Here is a 21,835-nt window from a genome sequence, read left to right on the forward strand (position 1 = left end):
GTTAGAAGTTGAAATAAATACAAGTGACAATATACGGGATCTACGAGGGCGAAGGTTGAGGTGTTTACTTATTCTATTTGATGTTGATTAGAATAAGGTGCTTTAATAACCATACTGCATTATTTTTATTTTACTTTGATTAAAATAATGTTTTAAACATATAAATAGATGTAATTGTCTCTCCTATTGTATCATTCGAATTCGACATAGGAAATTTTCTTCTCCTCTGTCCGTGTTTTTTTTCCTGAAAAGATTTCGACGTAAAATTCTGTGTTCTATTTTTTTTTTCCTTTGTAATAAATTGACATTATCAACCTTCTGTTTTTCACAATTATATTTAAACTTTCATAAAATATACAAGTTAGCCCAAAAAAATTTACAGGGTGGCCTCGCTATTTAGAATCGTCCCTTTTGTTTTTATTATTTTGGCATTATCTTTACTCTACGTTTTCAGTGCATTGATATGATTCATAATACTGTAAGTTGGCAACTATAATATCCATCCAAGTGGATCAAGTTGAACCCATTTACAATCCAACGGCATTTCTTGTATGTATATGTGTGTTTATATATAATATACTAGGGGAGGGATTTATTATACTGTTGTAAAATTAAAATTATTTTATATATATATATTATTTTATATAATTAATATTTTAATAATTTAGTCCTCATATTTTATTTATACAGATTATGTAAGTTAATTTTGACATAAATTAATTTCTTATTATTTATTTTATGTAAAAATTTTAACTGTTCAATAAATTTTAATATATACATTTTAAGATCGAAATGATAGAGTTATTGAATTAGTTTGAAAATTTACATGCATAACAAGTATAATTATAGCAATAAATATAACGCAACAAACATATTATTATATGTAATGTCATGTTAGCTTGTTATTTTCACATATTACTTACTAGCAAATTAGTTAATAAATTAATGATAGACATTTATGTCAAGACTAAAATACATTTATGTCGGATTGAAATTTTAAAATTTAAAATATATAAGGACTTAAAATTATTCAATTGAATAATATAGACTAAATTTGCAAATCTGTATGCACAATACAAGACTAGTAATTGAATTTAATCATATCTTGTTTGAGTCAAGACTAAAATTTTAAAAATTAAAAAATATGAAACTAAAATTAATCAAATTAATATATGAAGACTAAATCCATAACTCTCATAAAATATAAAGATTAATAGTAGAATTTAACCAATATTTTAATTCAACCAAATTATTTTCCATACATATTAATAACCTGCCATTTTCAATTCCTAAAACATAGAATCATGATAAAAAAAAAAAAGAACAATAATAAAGAAACATTACGTAGAAAAAGATTAATAGGTTCATAGAATATAGCCAAATGGGTCCCTGAAATTTAAAAGGCACCCACCATGTGATAATAACCCATCACGTTCAATGTATTTCATCTTTTTCCCCAAAATGACTATTCCCTTTTATTTTTCTCTTACATTCTCTCTGGACTCTTTAAATCTTACTTTAATCATTCATTGAATTTGACATTTCACGTTTTTCCTATTTCTAAAAACCTTTGAAACCCCAATTTTTTTCCCTATCATCATAAAGTCTCCAAAGCCTCTAAGATGGATGTTTCATCTTGTTTTTACTCACGAGAGATGTTTCTATCACTGGTAATTTCGTTCCTTGTTTTGATCTACATTTTCTTGGCTGTTTTGGAGTTTCAGTGGAACAATAATGGAGTTCGTTCTTCGCTGTTTCTTCAAGATTGTTGCTTCCCTATGTCGCATCTCGTTTCGAAAAAAATGGGTAATTTTGTGAGTGATTCTAAGTTTTTGAATGTATTGGAAAATGAAGCGTTTTTCCCTTAGCGATTTGCTTCACGAAAAAAGAAAGAGAAAAGTTTGGATTAATGGTTTTTTTTGGGGGGGTTTAATTTGTAGGGTATTAACCAAAGGTTTGATTTAGGGTTTCAATGTAAAAAGAAATGTTAAAATTCTGATGAAGAAAATTTTGTTAGAATCCGTTGTAAAGTTTCGATGTTGTTTAGTTTTGATATGAATGATTGATTTGGTGAATTGAGTTTCGTACTTTTCAATGAATTTTAGGGTAATAATATTGGCTTTCACCAACCAGAGGAAAAACAAAATAGCATACACAATTAATTTCTCTAAATTCCCTTCAGAGAAGACTTGTTTCAATAATTGAACAAATCACTGTTATATGATCTCCCCAAATTTATATAAATAAAATAGCATTTTTTAGCATACACTCAATTTCCCTCAAAAACAACATACAATACCCGGAGATCACTTCAAATTAATTTTATAGCTAAAATAGCTATACAATATATTACTAAAGGTGTCTAGGGTGCTCGTCATGGCTATGCAGTGCTTGGAGCTTTAAAAATAAAAATGGTAAAAATAAAATAGCAAAATTATGATGGAGTAAGTTAAAATTTTGGTTACGCGAAACTGAACCACTACTATTCTTTTATTATTTAAAATTAATTTTATAATTTATGATATAAAACAAATATTTATATTTAAAATAGTAAAAATACCTTAAAAATTTTATATAAAAATGTTTTCAAAAATACCATACAAAAGTTTTATATTTTATTCCTTTGAAAATTTATTATTTTTTGAAATATTTATGAAAATAATTTTAAAATTTTACTAAATAATATTCAAAAATCAAAAGTCATAAAATAAAAATCATTTTGTAAAAGTAATACGAAAAGAATAAAAATCGAATTATACAGTTTTAAAAATCTAAAAACCCAACTAAGCTGATATCACCCTGCAAGTAAAAGTGAAACTTCTAACTATGTGGCTAAATCTCACGCCACTTTGTTAAACTATTTAACGAATCATATTCTGCATATTTGCATTCAAAACCATTAAACATGTAACAGTTTACCCTCATTAGCAACAAAGGCAACTTGTTAATATATGTAAAGATATACATATACATGTAGATTGTCGTCAGAAGGGTGGGGCACAGGAATAAGGTAGGCTCCACGGAAAAAAAAAATAAAGGTTACTATTTTTTATAATCTCACCAATGATTTATAGAACTCAGAAACTAGAAGGCACATAAGTTATAAGGCCTACTTACTTGTATCATCTACATTTTTGGGAGAACCACCGGCTCTGGGGCTCTCTTTGCCCCTGCTCCCTCTGCCCTTACCATTCCGTCCTGTAGGACTTCTTGGACTGGCCGGGCTTCTTGGGCTCACGATCTTGTTGCAAGCTGTGGAATTCACATCTTCTAGGCCATTCTCTAGTGCTCTAACCAGATTCTCAAAGTACGTTTTTGTGACGCTGTAAATGGAGAAATGCACCGAAAAGAATAAATCAGTGAAGGAAACACCAAGGATTGAAGATTCGGCTCCTAATGCGGAACATTTTCTGCTAAATGTTTGGAAGTACAATAAGTTTGTGCATGTCGAGAATGGCATGAATATGATAAGTGCGGGGTGGATTTTAAATACAGTAATGTATAACAGACAATATTATTGCAAGTTCCTCATAACGTAAACGTCAAGTCAGTCATTGGAAAGCAGATAAAACAAACCTGGTTAGTCCAGTTAACTTTGTGCGGAAGTCATCGAAGTCGCTTAATGGACCATCGGCAGTAACATATTTATCTAATTCCTTCTCGGCACAGCGATGAAGCCTTTCCAAACCAGCCTCGGCCTCCCCTAAACAAAAGCAAAGTAGGTAGTGTCATTAATGGTCCATTCAGAAGAATAAATTTTGACGCACATGTACTTTCAGAAAGAAAAAAAAGTGTATACCTTGCAAATACTCGAAAAACTGTGTCTTTGTTTTCTCATGCTCGGGAAGATCATACCCATATGCGTAAGTCCATTTGAGAACTCGTCTACATTCAACTATCTTCAATATTTTATGTATCAGAAAAGAGAAACCAAATCAATTAACTCATTTCCTTTTCCCGGAAAAGAAAGGATGAATAAATGGCGATTATATGACTATGATTTACCTGAAGCCATGCTTCTGTTATACACTTTAGCTGAGACATTGTTGTGCATTGCACATTGCAAAGCTTTTCCATCTGGAAAAGTTAATAATTTTTCTCAGAAATTTAGAACAAAAATGTAAATGAACGAAGAAGAAAACAAAGTATATATCCAGCGGTTCTAATAAAGCAATGAGGTAGTTATTGATTTGAATGAAAACATGTAATATAATAAAGCAACTTTCTGATCAAATCCACTTCAAAAATTCCGAGGTCAATCGACCATGCTGGAACGCCTCTTCAAATATCTCTCAGGTGCACGATCATCGTTAGATAACTCTAGGAGTTCATTATAACACATAATTTAAAAAAAAAAAAAAAACACTCTGGAATAATTTTGAAACAAAAACTAAACCAAAGAAAAAGGCAGTAAAGATGCATCATTCTACACCGAAAACTCTATAAGATCATATTTTAGAGAGCTGCTTTTATTGAGAATATATTTTTAATCTTCACTTGAGAAAAAAAAAACAAACATCAAAAGCCAATATAAAATGACAAGTTTATCTAAGAAAAAAATAGGTTAAATTCTGCTATTAGTCCCTATACTCTAATTTGACCAAATTTAGTCCCTATTCTTTTGAATTGATCAATTTTAATAGTTGTACTTTTAGTACTTTTCAAAATTCAAATTTCAGTCCTGATCTGGATGGTAATAGTTAAATTTGATTCGTTAAATTCTACTATTAATCTTGTACTATGCACAAAGTTATAGATTTAGTCCATGTTCTTCAATTAGATCATTCTTAGTTCCTATACTTTTTAATTTCCAAATTTCAGTTTTGATGCAAACAACAACAATTAAATCCATTAACTGGCTTTTTTTTGTGAGTAATATGTGAAAAAGCAAACTGATACGACATTACAAATGTGGTAATTTTTTGCCACATCAAAATTTGAAAATAGCAGAACATAACTTATGAATTTAATAGCTACTATTTGGTAAGGACTACAATTTTAAAAATCTAAAGTTAAAAGGCCTTAAAATGATCAAATTAAAGCATAGAGACTAAATCCACAATTTATGCATAGTAGAGGGACTAATAGCAAAAGTTAACAAAAAAAAAATGAAGATGCAATTACAAGCAAAAGATAATTCCGATGTTATTCAAACTTGGGGGTGAGAGTCGGATACGACCATGTGTCTAACATAGGTGTGCTCAATCCTTTTCTAGTTTTTCCATATATTTGGAGGATAGTATCTCCATACGTCCGATTATGTATAGGTTACGAACATTGAAAATGAATGCTTTAGGGAAAATAAAAAGTCGGAGTAATTTAGAATAATACTACTTATAAAAGGAACAAAAAAAGGAATAAGTAGATCCACCTCTCAAAATTAAAAAGATAGGAGATAGGAACTAACATTTTCACTTTCCATCCGATTTAAATCTTCAAGAGCCTTTTCTCTTGACTGCAAATAAGAACATTCAGATTATGTAAATTTGTTATTGAAAGAAAAAGTAAAAATTTTACCAACACAATCAACAAAAGGAAACAGTGCCAACTTGTTTTTTTACTTTAACTTTCTCCACAGATACATGCTAATAAATTGTAGTTTCTAGTTACTACAATCTGAAACGGATGATAGGATTCTCAGAAGGTTAAGCATTTGGTGGTACATCAACGAGTAAAAGTCTCAAGTTATGGTACTCAAACTTAGGCATGGGAAGGTTCATGTTTGACAAGAAAAGTCAAAATCTTGAGTTGATAGCACTCATCGTGAAGCAGATAAAAACTGGAACATAGAAGTCGATTTAAGAAATTTCTATCAAAGACCTATGCAATGAAAAATCAGAGAAAAACGGCGTACTGATTGATTGCTTGCCCAGCGTTCATAATAATGAGTGTATTTCTCAAAGGAGTTCTTTGCCATTTCTCGCCTCATTTCGGCGTCCACATTCTGCCAGCAAGAATATGAATCATGTCACAAGTTCAACCATTATGCTAGCAGATGTTAAAAAAGACAATGACCAAAAAGGACTATTAATCTCCATACTCCTTTTTGCATTTCAGCTTCATATACATTACAAGAATAGAAACCACCAGTGGCCAGACCATGACTTGACCATGCACGAAGGCATAACCTACATTTACATGTAATTGAAATCAAACAAAGGTTAACATGTTATATAAAGAGAGCTACAGTTTAATCCCAATTTTATGTAATTTGATTTTAGGGATTTCCAATCATCTATCATGAATTCTGAGTGGACAATTTTTCAAGGATGGAATTAATTTCAGCAAATAATGCACCCTACGAATATGATTTTGATTGAATTATGTTACTTGGAGAATTTCAAATTATTCTAGGAGATAAGTCTTATTTGCTCCAAGCCCAAGCTTGTTTAGTTAGTTTCCTATCACAATCTTAGTCCCACCCCTAGTAAATTTAGGCTATGCCACTTGGACTTGGGTGTGAGTGTTGGATGCATGTATGTGTCTGAGACTAGTATAGCCTAACAAGTTTCGTATTCTTCTCACTTTCGCTTTCCCACTTCTTACTTTTTCTTTATTGTTATAGTATTCTTGCTTTAACATTCACACCACATTACCTAGAATTTCCAGCAATCTTTCCCCTCAATCTCACTTTTTTTCTAGATTTATAACTGGATCAAAAGCAGATTGGTTCTTTGTCATTATTCTACTATAGCCTTAAGCCTTAAAATCCGTCAACTCTAATCCTATCCTACTATAAACTCAAAGTAGAGAGACTTAATGAATTATGATGCCATATATCAAGCAGTGTCTTTTTTTTCTCCTGGACAAAGAAAGAATTGAAGCTTACCAGCAGAACTCATAACTACAAGGCGGCGTGCATGTCATGTGCATACACCCTTGGTTCTTTTCAATTGGCCGCTTGCACTTGGGACAAGTCTTGGAATTATGAAGTATCCTACATGGAGCATACAACAAAAACAGTAAACATGATAGCAAGATTCTCCACCATATTCTATGTGAGCAAACAGACTATTTAAACGAATGAAGCTGATAATATGTGGAATAGAATAAAAAAAAGTAGCAGAGGTTTCGGCTTTCACAATAAAAAAAATAGTTAAAATAAGTTAGCACTTGGTCATCCAGCGTTTAATAATGTACAAGTAGTCCTTGTTAACAACAAAGTAAAAGTGAACTTAGCTTCACTTTCAAACCATTTCATGCATCATAAGCTAGTTCAAAATTTTCCTCCACTTGCCCTTGCAAACAAGATAGCCATGTTAAATGCCAACAAGAATGTGGAATTATGCATAGCTATATTACTTGGACTCAAGTCTGAGTGTCAGATATGGGTATTTGGCTGACACGGGCTTGTTCATTTTTTCCAAGTTTCCATGTACTCGAAGGGTTCCTAAAGGATCTATCCACACACCCATGTCCTAAAATGTATCCTACACAGGCACTTAAGAAAAATGAAGAGTCAAAACAACATAGATACAGAATGCAAAAACTAAAAAGAGGTTTCATATGAAACCTTTTTTCATTTCTCTCAATAACCAATATGTATAGCATATGCTGCACTGGAGGAAAAACAGTTACAGCATTTCTTCATATATTCAGATTACATGATACAAACACAGCAATCATTATTAGCAGAATGGTTCTTCTAGATGTGCAACAAATCTTTACCAGTTCACGTTTTCCCCATCCACGCTATTCTTCAACATCCATTTTGTTACAGTTTCACAGTCAACAGGACGATGGGCTTCTACAGTACACTGCAACCAAGATTTGCTAGAACTTAGACATCTCGAAGAGAGTAATGACCATGAAATTTAATCTAATAATTAAAAAAGAAAAAATAAGAAGAAACTTACATTCCAACAAAATCTATATGAGCACAAACAGGTGACGTCAAAATCCCCACCACCGACAGCAAAATTAACGGCATTTTCACACCCTGGAGCAGGACACCACTTGGCCTAGCAGTGACATGGTCGAAAAAGATAAGAACTTTGATCAAAAAGAGAGAACCCATTATGCTAAGAGAACCAGCAATTCGTGCTCATTTATGCATTGCATGCATAAGTGCTACACAAAAGGGGACTCATGCAAGCAAACATACATTACAAAGAGTCTAACCTGACTTTCAAAAGTCCGGTCATCATCAAACACAAAAGTTCAAATTATTGATGGCTAATCATCCATTATATGCTATTGGTATATCTCAAGGTTCTAATACAAGACATACCTCCCTGTTATCTTCAATATAAGATCTGAGTAAAAACTGAGAATACTTTTCCTTTTCTTCACAAGGTGCCAATTTATCAATCATATCTGGGCCAACAGCAGCTTTACAAGATGGCTCAGGACATCTCAGCAATAAACATCCAGGACCATCATTAATGCTTGTGCAAATGTAGCCTACCATATTAAACAAAATATCGCAATAAAAAGTATAAGGAAAGGTTTTGTGTCAAAAAGCATTAGAAATGACATAGGCGAAAAACTTACAAGTACACTGAATTTAGTATATATTAGCTACCTAATATATGAAAACTGAAACCTTGATAACCAAAACCAGATGGTAGTTCTTTTTAAGGCAATATTCATGGGAGATTTTAATTTTAAAGAAAAGGAAAGCATTTGCATACAACCATCACCTAGATTTTATATAAAATTAGCCTATCAAACAAAGAATATGGGAGCTACCTTGCCAGCATTCCCGGCAAAAAGGATGACCACAAGAAGCTGAAGCAAAATTGTCACATGGAAGCAAATCAAAACAAATCCCACAAGTAAACTGGTTGGGAAGCAAAAAAGATGTGTCAGAGGAACGTAATTTGCAAGGATGAACAATCAGAAGGAACAAGTTTAAAAAAACACAAGCAAACTTGTAACCTATAGAACTTACTTCGCTAGCATCGGATACATCTACAACTGGTCTCTCAAACAATCCAACAGATTTTCGTACTCTTTCTTCATCGGAAAACCATTCATCATGCACTTCATTAACATTCCTACAAAACCAACCATATTTGGGAAAACACAATTCAAAAACTATACAAACAGCTTAACACATGAAATTGCAGCTAAGTAAAGCAGCCACATTCACCTTTCCATCAAAGCCAAATAGTTTACTTGCAATGTTATACAAGGGAAAAGATGCCTTGAAATTAAAATGGTCCATGTAAACTAAGGCTTAAATAGAAAACATACACAAACTTGATATTAAAACCTCAATATTACCAATTATAGTGACGAAGCAAAATGGTTGCCTCAACTTGTGATAATGAAAGAACAGTTGAAACTTTAGAAATATCATCCTCTTGTCGTTGTTTTATATCTGCTTCTTGCAATACAGTATAACCTAGCTGAAATACTAAACAAAACCATATTAATAATGGTAATAATGCCAGAAATAGTTGTATTAAATTCAATGCATAATGTTTTTTATCTTCCAAACAAGGAATATTTGGAGCTCAGTAATTCTACTATTACTAGAAAGAACATGGAGAGCAAGAAACTAGTGCCCCTTTTCCAGTTCTTTTCATCATTAACAACGTAAACCCAAAAGTTCTAGACCTCAAACATATAACATGAAGTAACCAATTTTATCCAATCGTTTCTATGAACCTATTTCATCGTAATGTCAGAATGAAGATGTAATCAAGAACTAACTTGACAAGGTATTTAAATTCCAAATAAATAAAATTCAAGAAGAACACTAGCAATGGCAACCCCTTAAGCCAATCACTGCCACTTTAATACCCAAAGCGTTCAAAAATCCCTGAAAATAGTCTATGGTCAGCTACATAAAGTCCACTTGAATCATTTCACCACCAATATAACGAGCAAAAGATACAAATTTCCAAACATTTCCTTGCATTATCTTCTATTCTTTCTACTTTCTACTTTTAGCAACTAAATTCATTAAAATTTATGTTTCTTCACAGCTCCATGAAATTTATTCAGAAGCTTCAAATCCAATAACACACTAAAAGCAATTGAATTTAAAAAAAAAAAACATTTGACAAAATTACCTTAGGGCGCCGAGAAACCATGGCTCCTGGATCATCGACGTCGTCATCTTCAACCAAACCGTAATCATCATCGTCATCTCCAGCGTCACCGTAATCGTCGTCGTAATAATCGCCGCCGTCGTCGTAATCATAATCATCGCCGTCAAAATCGTCTTCGACGGAGGCTGAGTCCTCAATCACGTTATCCTCCGACACCATCCCGAAAACCTAAGATGACAAGGCCTTGTTTGGATGGTGAAAGAGGGAAAAGAAAAGAAACGAACAAACAGAGAAAACAAAATGAAAAAGAAGAAGAAGATTTTGGTGAGAAATGAGATTGACAAACAGTAACCCATGGTCATTGTGGAGCGAAAATGCGAAGCATGCGGCTCTGGCATTGGTCTCCTGATCATCCGAATTAACGTACCATTCATTTACCTTTGAATTTAACACTTGGGAGCCAAACACGCGTAACATGGAATTTTGGTGCTGTTAAAAGGCACCCAGATTTGTGCCGGACGTTGGGTTTTATATTTCCCGCCTCTTATATATGTTAATGGGTCTGCCCGTCAGCTCCAGAAGACCCGGCCCGATTTGGGTCTAACTTCAGCAATAAATAATATAGTAAAAAGACCTCTCCAGTCCCTTTTAATTTTGAAATTGAGCAAATTAGTCCCTATAAAAAAAATTGGAGCAATTTAATCCCTGTCAATTTTGAAAGTGAGCAACTAAGGATAATTAATCATGGAATTAATGTCTTCCTTCAATTATACATAATTTTGATTGGTAAAATAACAAATTTAGCCCTCAATGTTTACATATTTTTGTCATTTTGACCTCAATTCTAAAATTTCAACAAATTCATCCTCAAAATTACACATTTATACAAATGTTGTGGGATAAATTTATTAAATTAGGATCAATCTGATAGAATGTGTAAATTTTGAAGGCTAAATTTGCTATTATCTTGATAAGAATCATGTACAATTGATGGTAAACATTAACGATGTGATAAATTGTCCTTAGTTGCTCACTTTCAAAATTGACAGTGATTAAATTACTCTAATTTCTTTGAGAGGGACCAATTTACTCAATTTCGAAAATGAAAGAGATAGAAGTCCTTTTACCAAATAATTTTATATGAATTCAACTTGAATAATAAAAAATTAGATTTAATTATAATTAAATGATAATTTTTTTGAATGGTAAAATGATGAACATGACAATTAAGGTCTGCGCAATAATGATCTTGAGCTTGAATTTTGTTTAACTAGAAGGAAGCTCGACCTATGGACAACTCTTGTCTTAAATAAGATCCGATTTATTTTATTTAAGATCAAATTCTGCTATCGATCTTTTTATTATGAATATATTTTAGATTTAATTTTGTGCTCCAATTTAATAAAATTTAGTAACTATATTTTATGAAAAATTCAATTTTGACTTGAACAATAGTTAATAAATCCGTTAAGTCAAATTACATTATTAATCTTGTATTATATGTATATGATTGACTTAGTCATTGTTTTCCAATTTGATAACTTTTAGTTTTTAGCTTTTCAAAATTTGAAATATGAGTCTTGACTTTAACGATAGTTGTTAAATCTATTAATTAAATTGACATAGACGATAATTTAAAATACATAAATTTTTAGAGATATTGAGTTTTTATGAGTCGAATCGAATCATAGATAAATCAAGATGATATATTTAATCTAAATTATCAATAACTTAATAATAAATTGTAATAGTATCATAATCTAAAATTGTAAATGATATATAGACTAGTTTGAGATATATTTTTTCAAACCCTTTTAAATATTAAATAACCTCTGAACTTATTAGTATGACATTTACAGATAAATCTGATGCTTATATATATATATATATATTAAATTAAAAATCTAGGTTACATCGATGTAAAATCAATTTATTTTTTAACTTTTGTAAAAGTAAAAATTTAATATTGGCCTAAGTAAGGATGATAAGCCTGATTTGTCTTACGAAATTTTCCATTATTCCAGGCTAATTTACATTTCGAGTCATACAAAAGTTATAATTGATGATTAATATTTTTAAAATTAATTTTAAAGAATTTAAATAAAAATATTAAATTTGAAAAGAATTCAAACAAAACAACCCCTTTTATACAAAGAGTCGAGTCTTTAGTGGCCTAAGCCTAGTTTTATTATTATTATTTTCATGTTTTCAATTAATTTTCTTATATTTATATCAAAATTGTTCATTTTGGATTGAAGTTATCAAATATTGATTTAAACAATCTTATTACTATGAATAATATTAATTAACCTTAAAGAATGGTTGAGCCAAATATATCAGACATGTAATCCAACTCACAAAATAAAACATTTTTACATAAAAGATTTACATATGTAAGTATTAACTTAAACATCACAAAAGCACAAAAGCAAACTATACTCATGTAACATTTATATTCACCAGACAACCCAAATCCCTCATTCAACTTGAAAAACTTCAGCACCTGGGGTCCGGAAACTAGCGACAGTCGAACTCAACCCTACACGTCGATGTCGTATTTGAAAAGTTGGAAAGAAATACGAATAAAATATTTAGTGATCTGATGAAATCTGCAGTCCAATGATACTAAAAACTGTGTATAGGTTACTGGAATTTCGATAAAAGGTGAAGAAACCGGGCTCATCTGAGTTTTAAGACTCGGGTGCTGGTGCTGGTACTGGAGCAGGAGCCTTCAATAGTGGTTGGAGAGCCTTAACAACGATGCTCATGTTGGGGCGGAACTCAGCTTCGTATTGCACGCATAATGCTGCCACAGCTGCCAACTGCAGCAACAAAACGTAACGTAAACAGTTAACAGCTAGTTCAGTGTGGCTGTTACATGTCTTCCGGGTGTTCAAACACCAAAAACCCGGAAACATATTTAAGTTACAAAATTAAACTATTGCAAGTTAAGCAGACACGGGAGGATAGAAGTACCTTCGCAACTCCTTTAGGAGGATACTCTCCCTTCAGTTTTGGATCTACACATTGTTTAACTTTATCTTCACTCAGTCTTGGAGTAGCCTAAATCGAGATAAAGAAAAGCTGGTGAATTAGTCAAATTTAAAGCGAATTGGAAAGATCAAGCACTATATAAATGAAACAAAAACGTGCCACTCATTCTAGTCTAGATAAAGAAAAGGAAGATGATTGACAGAATGAAGAAAGTATCAACTCACCCAGGTAACGAGACTTTGCTGTCCACGCGGCATTGTGTGGTCGACAGGTTTCCTCCCGGTCAAAAGCTCTAGAAGGACAACCCCAAAACTGTAGACATCACTCTTCTGTGTCAACTGTCCAGTCATTGCATACCTGGAAAAGAATTGGAGCCATAATCCATTAAAATCATACATTATATGTGCAACACATTCACAAAAAAATTATACACTTCTGTGAATTCAAGCCTGTAACTATTTACATACAACCATCAAACCATAGATGCCTGCCTATCTATTACAAAAGAGGCAGGAAAGAACATAGAAGGCCTAAATAGTGGGGTACCATTTGGGGAAACTTGTGCATGATTTCCTAGATGTTACCCGAGAATGGAATCAAACATAATCAGACACATGCGAGAAGATAATGACTGGTTGGTTCATAGAAAAGGATAACATAAGAAAGCATACTCTGGAGCATGATAGCCAAAGGTCCCCAAAACTCGAGTAGAATGAAGACGAGCAGCCATGTCAGGAGACTGGTTTGAGAGGTTAAAATCGGCAATTTTCGCTTTGAAATCTTCAAAGAGAAGGACATTGCTAGATCTGATATCTCGGTGTATAATAGAGGGTTGAACCTTCTCATGCAAGTATTCCAATCCCCTTGCTGCATCAACTGCAATTCTTACCCGTTGCATCCAGTCAAGCACAGGACCTGGTTGTGCCCCTTGAACGCCCTTCCTTCCTAGAGTCGCCAAAAAGAAAGAAGTCAAACTAATCGTGTCTATTTTGTATAACAAGATATTGCCTGAAAAATCTCTTTCAGGAACTAATAATGCAAATATGATGACTTCACAAACCATGCAATACGTCATGCAGTGATCCCATTGTAGCAAACTCATATGCAAGCACGCGGAGATTTCCTTCAACACAGTAACCTTGCAACTCGACAAAATTGTCATGCTTTAATCTTGAAACCATTGAAACCTAAACAAAGAAAATTTGTAAAGTTCAAGTGCTATGAAAAAAAGGGGAAGCACATGACACTGTCGCAACATAAATTTGCATTATCAATAAAAATAAAAAATATAATTGGAAAAGACCGTTCTGTCAAATTGCTCACACACCTGGGTCAAAAACTCGACATTTGATTCAGCATCGGAGGAGTCAAGCTTTTTCACAGCAACAGCTTTTCCATTGTCCAAGTTTGCATAATAAACTCTTCCATATGAACCCTCACCAATCAAAGCCTTTGATCCGAAATTGTCAGTCTTTTCTTTCAATTCTTCCAATGATAATGCAGGCACTTCGATAGGTGGTGCTGATTTTTGCACTTCGGCCTTGGGAGGAGCTGCCGCCTTTGAGTTCTTTTGATTCCCTGAAAGCACATTACATCATCAATGAGAAATTATAGAAAGAAGCATGCAAAAGGGACCAAAAAAGATAATAATTGAATAACTGAGCATTAATAAGAAAATTTTTAGCAAAGAACCTTTGTCAGAGACATTCATATTTTAAATAACAACATTAGAATATCACACAACATATGCCATACGTCTTAAGTTTTATTCCAACACTAAGATTTAAATTGAAAAAGAAAGACAACCCAAAATAGTCTTCTTATATTAGCAAGTAAAAGCCAAATCCCTCCTCCCCAACACGCACAAAGGTAATTATTTTCCAAATTCAAAAAATAAGAGAAATATTTCAGAAGTTATTTTTCTCTCGTGCCTCTCCCTCCTAAGAGCACAGGCTATGCAAATAACAAACATAAAGCCTAATACATGCTAAAGAAGGACTAGAATTCAAAAGTTTCCATCATGAAAATTAAATGAACAGCAAATTAGAATTACCAAATCAAGTTAGCATCAAAGCATACCTTCTGTATTATAGTTGGGGCTCCTCAAGTGCTCATTTTCATGTGATTGGTAAGTATCCTCAACCAGACATGAACAGCAAAGCCATCGACGCATTCTTGTTCGTTTCTTCAAATACAAATCGTCGGAATTTTCTAGTCGAATAAAGTAGCCAGGAGGAGGTGCCTGTCCCTGCATAATGTTTTACGAACTCATTCACGGTCCCATTAACAGTGTAGACTTAAATTAAATTATGCTAATCGAAACAAATATATACGAAGAATCCAACATTGTAAGACTACAGTTCCAATATCAGCAAACAACATATTGAAATTAAAAACATACAATTAAGAAAAAGCCACTAAAAGAGGTTCAACATGAGGTGGATTTTCAATCAAATTTACATCTTTAACATTCAAATTCATATAAACTAAAGGAAAAAAAAAACCATTAAGCATTACCATCAGTCCTTGCCTCTGGTACCTATCTTCCATTAGGCAAATAACAGAGAAATTAAATATCAAAACACAAACAAATAAAAAATTAAATGAAAACCCAGAAATATTACGCCCACAGTCTAAAATGGGTCGATGAGAATTCACAAAAGAAATCAAAGACTCAAAAGGTAAACGAAATTCTTGAACTTTTAGTTGACAAAAACGAGGAATGAAAAGGGTAATAATTATAGTCGAAGAAAACAGCAGAGACAGATAAGCACACGGAAAGAACAGCAGATTCATAACCGAAAGAAAAAGATTAAAATAGATGAAAATTTGAAAAACAAAAGATGGATTTTTACTATAATAATACCTGGCTTTTCTTCTCTCAAACTTTTTAATTGTTGAAAAATCAGCACTCTTTCTGTTCTAGAATTTGTTGTTAGTTCGATTTTGTGAAGAGGATTTAGTAAGAAACAGAAACAGAGAGATGTACAGAGTAACAGAAATTGGCAAGAGTTTTGATGATTTTTGAAGGGTTTTTCTTTTTTAGCTCTTGAATTTGAAAGGGAAAATGAAAAAGAAAACATAAAATGTGACAGAGAGGCAACGTGGGGACAAAGACAAAACTAATATTAAAAAAAGAAAAAAGGAAATATTCCTCTCTTTGAGGATGGTTTTTTCATTAAAACATCTCTAAAAATTTAAATTAGGATTATTATTTAATGTAAGTAGAGTTTTTTTAATTATATAAAGAATTAAAAATATATCTATCATAGCTGATTGAGTTGCATACGCACTGTTGTTAATGCAAGAGAACGCGTAAATGCAATAACAATATTTTGTTTATATCTTTATAATTTTAAAAGATTAAATTAACTTTTCATAATTTTAAAGGTTAAAATGTAATTTTATTTTTATTAATTTAAAATTTTAAAATTTTAAATAAATTTTTTCATTTTAAGTCCCCTGGTAGCCCCCATGATTGCACCTATAAGGACTTGGATTCGAGTTAGAAGATGTAATAAAATTATTAAAAAAAAGTTATCTATCATAATTAGATTACAATTTAATTATTAAAAATTTTTATTTTTATAAAAGAATAAATTTCAAGTGTTTTCATGTTTTAACTAAAAGTTGATTTGAATGGCTGATGTGTTTACTTGCGATTAGTTTAAAAACAGCGATGGCGGTGAGATTAGATACTATAATATTATTATCGGGTGAGACAAAAAATAAGCTAAAGACACCGCACTGTACCCACTGTTCATCCAAACCCACCTTAAATAACCGAAGTCTCATTTTTTTTGTATCTTTTATAAATTTATTATATTTTTATCTAAATTGTGTCATAGTCTAATATTATTTATTCATGTCATCATTGTATGATTTGTTTCTAAGGGTATATGAGTTGAAAAATAATTAAATTTAAGATTTATTATTCAGTTAAATAGTATTAAAATTCTAAAATACACGTATGTCATTGAAACTATATATTTAAAATGTAAAAGACGTTTTAAAAATAATATATAATAAATAACAAAATTTATTGAAACAAATTAATAATAACACGTGAAATATATGTACAATATTAAAATAAAAATAAATTATGAGTAAAATAAAATTTAAATATGCAAATACATCATATTGTGAATACTAAATGCATTATAATAATTTATTATGGTGTTGTTATCAATATTAAATTAGTGTTTGATCAACAATATTATTAATATTATGTAATAACGAATGCACAATAAAATTAAAATGTATATATAATATTAAAATAAAACTTTAATTTATTAGTTAAGTTAATATTTTATTGGTATAAATGACATTGATTATAATCTATATTTTATTAATTTTTATAAAAAAATAAAATTTAAAATAATATCAAATAATATAATTTATTATACCAATTCAATTTTTAAAGTGTCATCGTTTATATCTAAATTAACTAAATATATAAAATAAAATTTATTAAACCAATATTTTGCCAAGTAGGCCAATACTCAAATAGTCATAAAAAAATTATTATTTTTGGTAATGAAAATTTCTTGACTATAAACTGCCTTTTCAATTTTTCATCACCAAAACTTCAAAGTAGGGTCACCAAAAACAGGCAAAGAGAGTGTGACAGAGTTTAATGAACTTCAACCTTCAAAGCATGAACCCATCATCATCATTTGTGGCTACCAGAGATCAAGCTCTCTCTGTTTTCAACCACCCTTTCTCACAATCTCACTCTTTCCTTGTTTCTAATTTCAAAAATGGCTCCTTTCTATCTCCCATCAATACCCACACAAGAAGGCCAAAGACCCACACTTCTTTTACCACTCCTAAGCGATTCCAACCCATCACTGGTTGTTTAGGTGAGAGGAATACACCTGCAAAGGCACTTAGACAGATTCTGGAATCGCCTGGTGCTCACCAAGGCCCTGCTTGTTTTGATGGTCTCAGTGCTAAGCTTGTTGAAAGAGCTGGCTTTCAGTATTGTTTCACCAGTGGTACCTTCTCTTTCCTTTGCTTTCTGTTCCATTTTTTTTCATTGATTCAGGAATTTCAAGATATGGGTTTTCTTCAGTTGGACTTGTTGGATCTAAAAGCTTCAATTTTTCTGTTTGTTTGTGATTTGGGTTTCTTCTAATTTTGATGGTTCATGCAAGTTTTGCTTTGAGTTGATAATCCCAAGACTTGTTCTTTGTTTTGAGTTTCTATGGCTGAATGGTTCTTTAAAATTGGATTTTCCCCCTTTTAATCTGCTATTGTTGTTCCATTACAATTTTCTAAAGTGATAAATGCAATCTTCTGTGAATTTGTCAGTAGTTAGTGCTAACTGATCATTTCATTGATGCTGATTGTTTCTTCATCCAAGGCATTTTGTTTTACTTATGAATCCAGATGTTAGTTTCATTGGACTTGGACCATATATGAATTCATAAGGTTTTATACAGTCAAAAGTTTGTGATTACTACAGTTTTGGTCTTTCTGTTCTTCCTACACGTTGCCTTTTCATTTTACAACACTATTTCTTATATAAGTTTGATGCATTCCCAGTATCAAAATCTGAAATGTATTAGTTTAAACGATTTTTGCTATCCCATTGCTGAACTGTTTTGAGATGGTATGCATATTAACGTCCTTTGCTGTCATCATTAGGATTTTCCATTTCTGCCGCTCGCCTGGGACTACCAGACACCGGATTTATTTCTTATGGAGAAATGGTGGATCAGGGGCAACAAATTACTCAGGCTGTATCAATTCCTGTCATCGGAGATGGTGACAACGGATACGGAAATGCGATGAATGTGAAGAGAACTGTTAAAGGATATATAAGAGCAGGCTTTGCCGGGATCATTCTCGAAGATCAGGTTCATGTTCTGAATAAAAAAGTCATTTTTTGAAAATTTTTTGTTGCTGTATTGACATTACGCAAACACTGTACTGCCGTAAACAATGTTATGGTATTCTAAGCAGTTTCTTTTTAGTCTTTGAATTGCTTATTTGGTTTTGTTCATATTTTGAGGCTCGGATTTTTATCAAACTTCACTGTTAGGTGTCCCCAAAAGCTTGTGGACATACACAAGGCCGGAAGGTGGTTTCCAGAGAGGAAGCTGTCATGAGAATTAAAGCAGCAGTTGACGCTCGCAAAGAGAGTGGTTCCGACATTGTTATTGTGGCACGAACAGATTCTCGTCAAGCACTGTCTTTAGAGGAGTCACTCTGGAGATCAAGAGCTTTTGCTGATGCCGGTGCGGATGTCCTTTTTATTGATGCACTATCGTCTAAAGAAGAGATGAAAGCTTTCTGTGAAGTTTCTCCATTAGTTCCAAAAATGGTATGGTATAACTGTATAAGCATCATTTGCATTATAGATTTATTGCATGATAAATTGGACGCCGAGGGAACATAATGCTTATTCAGTGCTATGCCAGTAGCTTTCTCTTGTTGCTTAAATGTTTGAAAATTTAACATCTCTATTGGCTTTTCGATATGAATTTTATTGGTATTTGTCAGTAGCATGGGACTTCTATATGACAATTGCTTGTATTTAACATGCTCTTGAACTACGCTTGTAAGTAGGCCAATATGCTTGAAGGTGGGGGGAAAACACCAATACTATCTCCGCTTGAACTTGAAGAAATTGGATATAAACTTGTGGCATATCCGCTTTCCTTGATCGGGGTATCCATCCGAGCAATGCAGGTTATGTATCTTCACTTGATTCATGTCTACGAAAGCTCACTTAATCTTGTGTAATATCCGTAGCCTTAACTCTTACATCTACGATACAAAAGTTCTAATTTCTTGTGATTCCCGCGATACGGATATTTAGTCACAATTTAATTGTTAATACAATGTCGCTTCTCAAAGGCCAACTTCTACAAAATTTGCAGGATTCACTGACTGCTCTCAATGGTGGTCGTATTCCACCTCCAGGAAGCATGCCATCCTTTGAGGAAATCAAGGAAATCTTAGGTTTCAATAATTACTACGAAGAAGAAAAAAGATATGCTACCAGCAAGTATCAACTATATGCTGACAGAGGTGGGTGAGATATAGTACTTAAAACCTATATTACCATGACTTAGTGTGAGTGTTCGATAAGGGATGTCTGCCCGACATGGGCATTTTCAATTTTTTTCGATGTTTCTTAATGTATTTGGATTTTGGAGGGTCTTTGGTCAGTTGTACCCCTAAAACCATGATAGGATGTCAGACCTTTTGTATTTGTCCTACCTTCTTTGTTGGTATGAGTTATATGGTATCGCCAATTTGGACTCTCAAATTAATGAATATTGTTGCCGTGTCTTCCTAATCCAATAAACATGGTTTATGTTCAGAGGGCAGTAATGCATACAGTATACAAAGGGTTCGAGATGACTCGGAACAAAGAGGTCAAAGTCCTCAAGATCCAGTTGTTGAGGTGATAACTCCTGATGTATACACTAAATATGGTGCAGATGGTTCAAGGGATCCTTTTTCTGGAATCTGGTCTCGGACATTGAGAATCAAGATTACTGGAAGAGATGGATTTGAGAAACTTGATGTTAGAGTTCCAGTAAGTCTTCTGCTTTGAGCAAAGATGCCTTATTATTTAGTTAGCTTATCCATCTGTTAACTTAAAATGCGCGAACTTGTGTTGGATGCATATCAAAGTCCAACCAGAGTTTGAAGAACATAAATATAGTTGATATTCTTTAGTCTTTACCTTTTTTGTTGAAATATGTCTTTTTATCAAAATGATGAAAGCCCTTTTCCTGTTACCATTTTCTGTTTTTCCCCAGGCCGGGTTTTTGGAAGGAATCACAAATATCGTTCCAGGTATATTTTTGTTTTACGATGTAAATTCACCATGACCAAGTTTTCTTGAAAAGATTACGGGTAAGGGTTTGATTTCTGTTCTCGACAGCTTTGGGTGGTGTAAACCTCAAGGCATTGTTGGACGATGCTGCCGAGGAAGTAGGGGGGAAGGTATTGTTGGATTTTAACGACACAATGGGTGATCGAATTCAAGTCTTTCTTGAGTGAAACCCGATTGTGATCAAGCTGTCAGGAGTCCAAACTGGAAGGTACCTTTTAACCTTATTTCTTTAATGGTTTGTTAGGCCTGAGAGAGAGAAGTATTAATTGTTAACCAAACCTTTCAACAATGGATCGATAGGCCGTAAATCAAGAAGTGTTAGTTCTTAGTTGGAACTTCGTCTGATCTTTGCTCTGCTGAGGCTGCAGGTGTAGGCTGGGAATGCCAATATAAAATGGTAGAAAAATAATAAAGAAAACTAAACATAAGATGTGAGTGTTTGATTCGGGTACTCATGTTTGATCCGAATCCGAGTAACATAGCTCCAAGCCCAGATAGAGTTATGTTCTCTTTATGCTTAATGTCTCGAAAAGTGAGCCGAATCAACAAGTTTAAGACTCGAATTCAAACTGTTTCCATATTTGCTGTTGACACTTCAACTTCTTTCGCAGGTAGTTTTCGGGAGAAATGCGGATGGGATCGCAGAGGTGGCGAGCAGAAAACTAGCAGATTCGCACCATAGTTTAAAGCCTTCCTTAGAATCATCAAGTTTTCGAAAATACTTGGGAACAAATACAAACTGATCAAACCATAGTTTCTTTATAACATCAAAATAAAGGCATGCAAGTTATAAGAACATCTTACGGTATTCAATGATGTAAAGCTTTGTACACTCAAGTTTGATGCAAATTGGTTCTCATTAACAATCCCATTTTTTTATGAGCCCAAAATTTTAATACAATTGGTTTATGCAATTTAGTAGTTTAAAGTTTGAATTTAATCATTTAAACTCCTGTTAAGCTACAATTCAACTTAGGCAAATATA

General features: G+C 32.7%; 3 protein-coding genes across 6 annotated transcripts; 1 reads left to right on the top strand and 2 right to left on the bottom strand.

The window, feature by feature from the left end:
- Nucleotides 1-2,848: 2,848 nt before the first annotated feature.
- On the bottom strand, nt 2,849-10,521 carry LOC105800419 (probable E3 ubiquitin-protein ligase ARI7). Of its 3 annotated transcripts, none has more exons than XM_012631546.2 (16): nt 10,440-10,521; nt 10,023-10,229; nt 9,229-9,353; nt 8,894-8,999; nt 8,692-8,782; nt 8,231-8,403; nt 7,857-7,961; nt 7,669-7,757; nt 6,830-6,937; nt 6,041-6,128; nt 5,855-5,944; nt 5,408-5,455; nt 4,006-4,077; nt 3,800-3,899; nt 3,577-3,703; nt 2,849-3,323 (listed from the first exon to the last, which is right to left on the bottom strand). In XM_012631546.2, exons 1-16 carry the CDS (start codon nt 10,476-10,478, stop codon nt 3,110-3,112), a joined length of 1,782 nt encoding a protein of 593 aa, XP_012487000.1. In that variant the 5' UTR covers nt 10,479-10,521; the 3' UTR covers nt 2,849-3,109. The 3 variants fall into 3 exon arrangements, with proteins under 3 accessions (XP_012487000.1, XP_012487001.1, XP_012487003.1); XM_012631547.2 differs by having other exon boundaries at nt 10,429-10,507; XM_012631549.2 differs by having other exon boundaries at nt 10,348-10,506.
- A 1,814-nt stretch (nt 10,522-12,335) lies between these two features.
- Nucleotides 12,336-16,085, bottom strand: LOC105800421 (PTI1-like tyrosine-protein kinase 3). The gene is made up of 8 exons (XM_012631552.2): nt 15,862-16,085; nt 15,075-15,243; nt 14,323-14,573; nt 14,056-14,182; nt 13,667-13,940; nt 13,220-13,352; nt 12,978-13,064; nt 12,336-12,823 (listed from the first exon to the last, which is right to left on the bottom strand). The coding sequence occupies exons 2-8, from the start codon at nt 15,166-15,168 to the stop codon at nt 12,692-12,694; spliced, it is 1,098 nt and encodes a 365-aa protein (XP_012487006.1). The 5' UTR covers nt 15,169-15,243; nt 15,862-16,085; the 3' UTR covers nt 12,336-12,691.
- A 1,481-nt stretch (nt 16,086-17,566) lies between these two features.
- On the top strand, nt 17,567-21,716 carry LOC105800422 (uncharacterized). 2 transcript variants are annotated; one of them, XM_012631556.2, is made up of 9 exons: nt 17,567-17,992; nt 18,645-18,856; nt 19,042-19,323; nt 19,569-19,691; nt 19,883-20,033; nt 20,450-20,547; nt 20,774-20,810; nt 20,899-21,058; nt 21,462-21,716. In XM_012631556.2, exons 1-8 carry the CDS (start codon nt 17,632-17,634, stop codon nt 21,015-21,017), a joined length of 1,383 nt encoding a protein of 460 aa, XP_012487010.1. In that variant the 5' UTR covers nt 17,567-17,631; the 3' UTR covers nt 21,018-21,058; nt 21,462-21,716. The 2 variants fall into 2 exon arrangements, with proteins under 2 accessions (XP_012487010.1, XP_012487007.1); XM_012631553.2 differs by having other exon boundaries at nt 17,568-17,992; nt 20,330-20,547.
- Nucleotides 21,717-21,835: the final 119 nt, after the last annotated feature.

Source organism: Gossypium raimondii, chromosome 9 (genome assembly GCF_025698545.1).
Source record: "Gossypium raimondii isolate GPD5lz chromosome 9, ASM2569854v1, whole genome shotgun sequence".
NCBI classification, from domain to species: Eukaryota; Viridiplantae; Streptophyta; class Magnoliopsida; order Malvales; family Malvaceae; genus Gossypium; species Gossypium raimondii.

Coding starts and splice junctions, on each gene's coding strand:
- LOC105800419 (XM_012631546.2), bottom strand. CDS start 10,478: ATGTTACGCGTGTTTGGCTCCCAAGTGTTAAATTCAAAG. Junction 8,783..8,893: donor ATGTATCCGATGCTAGCGAA/GTAAGTTCTATA, acceptor CTTCCCAACCAG/TTTACTTGTGGGATTTGTTT. Junction 6,129..6,829: donor TGTAGTTATGAGTTCTGCTG/GTAAGCTTCAAT, acceptor ATGTAAATGTAG/GTTATGCCTTCGTGCATGGT.
- LOC105800421 (XM_012631552.2), bottom strand. CDS start 15,168: ATGCGTCGATGGCTTTGCTGTTCATGTCTGGTTGAGGATACTTACCAA. Junction 14,183..14,322: donor ATGTCGAGTTTTTGACCCAG/GTGTGTGAGCAA, acceptor TTCTTTGTTTAG/GTTTCAATGGTTTCAAGATT. Junction 13,941..14,055: donor ACTGCATGACGTATTGCATG/GTTTGTGAAGTC, acceptor TGGCGACTCTAG/GAAGGAAGGGCGTTCAAGGG.
- LOC105800422 (XM_012631553.2), top strand. CDS start 17,632: ATGAACTTCAACCTTCAAAGCATGAACCCATCATCATCATTTGTGGCT. Junction 18,857..19,041: donor GGATCATTCTCGAAGATCAG/GTTCATGTTCTG, acceptor CTTCACTGTTAG/GTGTCCCCAAAAGCTTGTGG. Junction 19,324..19,568: donor CTCCATTAGTTCCAAAAATG/GTATGGTATAAC, acceptor GCTTGTAAGTAG/GCCAATATGCTTGAAGGTGG.